Here is a 6,062-nt window from a genome sequence, read left to right on the forward strand (position 1 = left end):
GGCCAAAAATGAACACTGTGCCATTTTATTTTTGTTTTTGCAATTACGTCCCTTAAATATATTAAATTTCACTCTTTGTGTTAAGAATTCTAAATCACATGTTTCATATCTGGAAGAAAAGAAAAAGATGAGAGTAGATATTATAAAATATGCGCATAAGGAGAACGTTGTGATAAAGGTTTTTCATTTTTATCTTGTGAAAGAATGGCACAGGTGCATACTTTCCTACAGCTTTTCATTTTATTTTCACATTTCAGAGGAATAAGTTGCATTTACTTTGAGTCTTGGATTTATTCAAAACACATAGGCTACTTTTCTTTCATCCGTGCCTGCACTCGTGTTTTTCTAACCTTTGCTTTCTCTGGAGCTCCTGCTGAAGCTATACCAAGGCCTTGTTTCACACAAACATAGTTAAGGCCTCTAAGGAGCATGAACCCCGGAGCAGTGACTGACAAGCCCATAATAATCAATTCTCAGGCATGCTGTTCCAAGGCAATACTTGATCTGAGCTTCCCGAGCTTAGCGCCGAATGCTTCACGGCGCTTTACGGACACCACAAAATCAAATTAAAAATGCATTTGGAAATTGATCACCTGATGCACCCGGATTGATTGCTGCTCCAAAAGCAACCAGTTCGTATTTTTGTTTGGCCAGGTTCCATTCACCTTCCCATACCATATAAATGTATTGATCTGCACACCCACTCTTGGATCTATAAGAGCCATTAAATATCCTTTCAGTGTTTCTCCATCCACTTATGTGACTCATACCACATTGCAACAAGCTAAAAATGGTCAGAACACAGCTTTGCAGACCAGTAACCTTTAACCACTTTCCACCACTTCACTTCCAATGAGCGCTGGGCGATGATACTAAGTTAGTCGTCCATTTAAAAGCAGTGCTCATCAAACGAATCTTCTAAATGTCTAAAACAAACGAAATGGAAAGCATTCATATCTCAACAAACAACCTGAATAGTTGGAGAGGGGAATATTCCATTTTAGATATGGAGGAACATGATTAATTCAAAAACTCAAAAGGTCAAATTGCACTTTTCAATCAGTGTTATTCACACACATTCCCTCTCATTTAACATAACTGCAACCAAGGAGAAAAAAAGCCCACTATCTACTGCTGTTTGAGGCGCTTGTGTGGTACAATGAATGCAAAAGAACAAATTGAACGCCGGTGAATAAGATGCATTTGTATGCAAAATTACCAAGACAGCCAAGAGACAGAGCTGCAGGCGGACGAACGTGCATGTAATCAGGTAGCAAATCTGCTTGTCTCCCGTAAGCTCCGTATGCGTCGCCGTGTTTCTCTGGGCCGAGGGGCAGGTGAGTGGCAGCAGCTATTGTCTCGGAGCACTGGTCCACATGAATGACCCAGCCTGTGTCCACATTAGCACGGATCAACTCCTGTGGGTATCTTCTCCCCAGAAAACAGCAGCTACAGCACATTCAGCCAAATAACCGAACTTCCATATCCGGCAAAGCCTGCGCTCTTTTTCACCCTTCCTGACTTTTGACCGACTTAATTAATCTTTCCACTGCTTTATTCTAGTGAAAGACATCTCTGCTTTCCACCTTTCCAACATCTTCACCTTCCATTCCTTTCTATTACAATCTCTCAGTTAGAGCCAGCTCTTCCTTACAGTACTATTCTTCACACTTTGTAGCCTTTGCTTTTTCTCCATCTACCTTCTGAAATGTCCTTATCCATTACCTGACATTTCTTTTTCCCATCCTTCTCTCTCTCATTTCTTCATTTCTCAGTAATGATTGCCTTTACTGCAACTTAATATCTACAAAGTGTTTCCTACAGGGCACCAGGTTCTCCTCTGTCCCATAGGGGACCGCCTCCAACTCTAGCTGGGTCTACACACCCACAAAAACCGACCTGGTGGTTAATGAGCCTGTTGAGAAAGACGGCACCTTGACTCAACATTGATCACCGGGCCGCTGTTCCTCGAACTCTCTGGGAAGCTATTTGTCAAGGTGATAATTTATTTTGTAGCACCAGATATACTGTGTGGGGAATTGGGTTGTTTTCTTTTGTGTGTGTGTGTTCCAGGGGCTTGACAGACACCATTTCAGGGCCAAATCAGTCCATAATGTGTAGCATAAAACACGCTGAGCTGTAAATCACTAAGTATCGGCCACAAACAGCGAAAGAAAGCTTTCATCTGGCTGAGCAGGCAAGGGAATGGCGATTTAGCAAAGAGACGTGTGGCACATTTTCAAACGCAATTCTCTGGTATTCCTTCACACACCCATGCAAAGACTTTTTTGCTCTGGTGTTCTGCTAAGTTAAAAGCATTAGCAGACGAACTATGTGACTTAGTGAGGGAGTGGGAGATTGAATGAAAGCTGCGCTGCTGTTTTCATCACACCCACATCACACCGGGCAATTATGGAGATGCGTCCTGTGAAACCAGCGAGGCCAGACACCTGATGGGAGGAGGTGGCAGGAGTATGGGACGCTGCTTGCGGGTAGGCGAGGCTACCGCAGTGCACCGCTGCTCCGGCATGCTCTCAAGATGTTCCACATCTCCCCCCTCTAATTGGCAGATGGCCTCAGATGCGAGATGATTTAATGGCCTGCGTGTGTGTTTTTTCTTGCCTCAGTCAGCCATTAGCAGGGACATCTGTAACGAGTTGGCCAGGCACACTGCTGAGAGTGGAAGCTGAGGCCAACACTTTCTAATGGGGGGTAGTGCGGTCGTGACGGGCTTGGGCGGTAATCAAAGCACTCCGAGGTATTTCTTGGGGTTATGATAATCGGGATATCTCGTTTCAAATTGTGCGAGGCATGACAAAAAGCAATAATAAATCATCTGATGTTGTTTACCTCAGAAAAGCTGAAAAGAATCAAACAGAGCAGTATTACTGAGAAATCCACTGTGTGACAATCCACTTTTGACTTTCAGTATACCAGAGCAAGACATTTCTAGCTGAGCGTTATCATAAAAAGCCATTTTCATGGCTTTGGCACAAACAGCTTGGCTTCCAAGTGATCCCATTTCTTGCAGCTGTGCCGTAACCATCTGTGCTGAATGCTGCGCTCAAGGGTGAAACATTAAGGCCTGAACCAGAGTTTTGGCCCTAAAGGCCTCTGGTTTCTTTCTCTCTCCTGCTGCCTTCATTTCTTACTGCTCCCTCCTGAGCTTGCCTCTATAACGAAAGCTGGATGAGAGACAGAGCTGCGTTACTGAACAAGCAAGGCCTTTAGCTGGTTTCTGTGCATGTAGGAGAAATGGCTCCAAGCCTTGGGCCTTTTAAGGCTTGATGGCCATCAGTATTCTTGCCATAGCCTCTGAGGATTTGTCTGCTACCTGCAAACTGGGTCAGTTTTTGCATTATTTTAGAGATTTGTATCTCACTGTGGAGAAAGAAGGTTTTGCACACGCATGCATGTAGACCCACACCTGCACGTTGTCTTTCTCTCTCTGCTTCCTTCCCTCTATGCCTCTCTCTCACACACAAACACACACACTGCATTTTGAATTCATCAATATGTGCACATATTTGTCATTTTAACACATAAATGTCAATTTAAAGCCACCGAATGTGCTAACGCTGTAATGAATAACTACACCGAGCAAACATACCCACGCTGTGAAAATCATTTTAGATGGAGCACACGCCAGACAACTAATTAAAATTGATAGATAGACTACTGTTGATTATGGCACTCAAAAACCCATGCACTTTTTCAGCACTAAAACGCAACTAAGTCTCAGTTAATACACCCCCTCTCTATTCATGTCACACTGACGGGATTAACTGTAGTCATAAATCTGAAACAGTTGTGAATGTGACTCTGCCATTCTCACATTAATGTTAATGAGGAAGTGACACTGCTGCGACATCACCTTTACTGTTTCCATCAGGTTTCCGAACTGTTATTATAATGACTATTTTTAAATTCACCCCACTTTTCTAATTCCAATCGTTTACTGTATGTGTGCCCCCAGCAGAGAGCCCGGAAGGCGAGTGAGGGACCAGCAGCAGCAGATGTGGGGGCGGAAATGAGATGCAGAAAGAGGGGAAAAGAAAGGTGGGGGGTGGAATTGAGGGGGACAGACGGGCTGGTGATACACAGTAGAAAAATAAGAGAAGGAAGAAAAAAGCAAAGTATGTGATAGAGAGAGGCGATAGGAGAGACCCGCGTCTGAGGTGAATACAAATGGACAGAGGAGGAACACAGATAGAGGAGGCGAACGAGGAGTGGGGGGTGGTGGGGGAGGCAAAGAGGGAAGCTGTGTGAGGAGAAGAGATAAAAGAATGTGAGAAAGATAAATTTACTGTTGGCTAATGAGAAGACAAAGGCAGTAGAATCCACATCGATCTCTGCCCCACAGCAAGCTGGCTTTATAGAAGTAGAGAGAGAAAGAGAGATAGCAGAGCCTGAGAAAGCTCACCAGAGGTAAGCAACCTCACAGATGCCGGAGGAATCACAGGATGAGAATAAAGTCAGAGGTATGTTTGAGTGAGTGTGGCAAGCATACTTATTTGTAATGACCACACATATACACTGACTTCTTCAAGTTTGAGTGATGTATGTGAATAATGCATTGATGCTGAATGGGGGCAGGGAGGACGAGCAGACAGCAAGGTAAAAAAAAAAAATGAAAACTACTTCAATGACTCAATACTGGGAGCAAGTAGATGGTCTAAATGTGAGACAGGATTCAAATATTTATATAGCAGGCACTTTACAGGCAGGGTGAACACGAGGAGCATCGCAAAAACAGTTTCCCAGTGGAGATGTATTACTGCACTCAAATGGATTAAATGACTGGGAACAAAGGAAACATCTGAAGCTTGGAATTATTGAAGAGATAAAAAAGAAGACACTTATGAACTACTGCAACTGGTTATTATCTTATTATAAACTCGTATTTCTTAAATATAACTCTTGTGGTGTATTTCAGTGGTGGTTCAAGGGCTTTGCTGTAAATAAAAGAAGCACGTCGCTGCAGGAGAAGGTGCTCACACCGTCATGTAAACAAGTTATCAACACAGGTGTGCATCGACAAAGACCAGCATCGGATAATTTGCTAACAAGGGGAGAGAGTGCACCACTTACAGCAGGTTTGAACTGTTCCAGTACACCGCATGCCGATTGCTGGCTCTCGAAAGGTGCAAGTTTGTAAGCGCCAGCGTGATGAGGCTGAGGGAAAACGTTGCGAGAGCCATAATCCCTCCGCTGCTCAGCCAGTTCTGGTGCCCCCTCTTCCTTCTGCGTCCCCGCTCCTTCTGTCCCAGGCGACGCGTCACTCACAACATCCCAGCGGTCAAGAAGAAGAAGAAGAAGACGAAAAGAGAAAGAAAATACGCCTTTTCAAGTTCCAGTTACCTTAACAACGGGTTGAATCGGGGTGACTTGTAAGTGGTTACGTGTTCTTCAACTCAAATCCCATTGCGACGAAACCTATTTGGGCATCTTTACTTGTGCCAAATCTATCCGGACTTCTGACGCGTGCCCGCTGGGCACTTTTTCAAGTCACACCTTTTGTTTTGTTTTCCCAGTTCTTTCACTAGAAAGACAGTCTACCACATTCAAAACTAACAGCTGTAAGTCGGTGCTTATTGTTCTCGACGCGCTTTAGAGTCGCATCCAAGGCGCTGGACCTCTGCTGTTGAGATTTGTGTAGCTGTAGGTGACCTGCCGCTTCTCTAATCAGCAGCAGTAGCAGCAGCAGCCACACGCTGCGAACACAACGCTACAAACCCGCCCTCTGACGGCTGAGATGTGCCCACATGTCCATCTATTCTCCCGCCCCGCCCCCTCAAAACATGCACCGTCTCACAAGAAAATGAAAATATATGCGTAAAAATAAAAGGATCAGTCATATTGTAGTAAGGAATTTGATTATTTAAAGCTAAGGTGAAGGTGATTTTAGGTTTAAAGGACATTGATTTGACAAACAATAAAACCGCTCCAACAGAGCCCATCTAGCACCACCTATTAATTAGTAAATAGGTCAGAGTCAATCAGTCAGTGCTGCACCCAGTGGATAGTTTGCTCCAGCTTTTCTGCTTTATTGTGTGTACCTA

The 6,062-nt window shown here is 44.1% G+C and overlaps 1 protein-coding gene across 3 annotated transcripts in view; it reads right to left on the reverse strand.

Annotated features, from left to right (window-relative positions):
• The window catches only part of efna3a (ephrin-A3a), an 80,147-nt gene extending 74,416 nt beyond the window's left edge, over nucleotides 1-5,731 (reverse strand). For all 3 annotated transcript variants that reach the window (XM_085262410.1, XM_085262409.1, XM_085262411.1), the window contains exon 1: nucleotides 5,092-5,731. In XM_085262410.1, the coding sequence (XP_085118536.1) occupies nucleotides 5,092-5,201 (110 nt within the window). In that variant the 5' untranslated portion in view covers nucleotides 5,202-5,731. The remainder of the gene's footprint in view (nucleotides 1-5,091) is intronic.
• Nucleotides 5,732-6,062: the final 331 nt, after the last annotated feature.

Source organism: Mchenga conophoros, linkage group LG22 (genome assembly GCF_057382185.1).
Source record: "Mchenga conophoros isolate Kocher_MC1m ecotype Shallow Benthic linkage group LG22, M_conophoros_male_GT1.1, whole genome shotgun sequence".
Lineage (NCBI taxonomy): Eukaryota > Metazoa > Chordata > Actinopteri > Cichliformes > Cichlidae > Mchenga > Mchenga conophoros.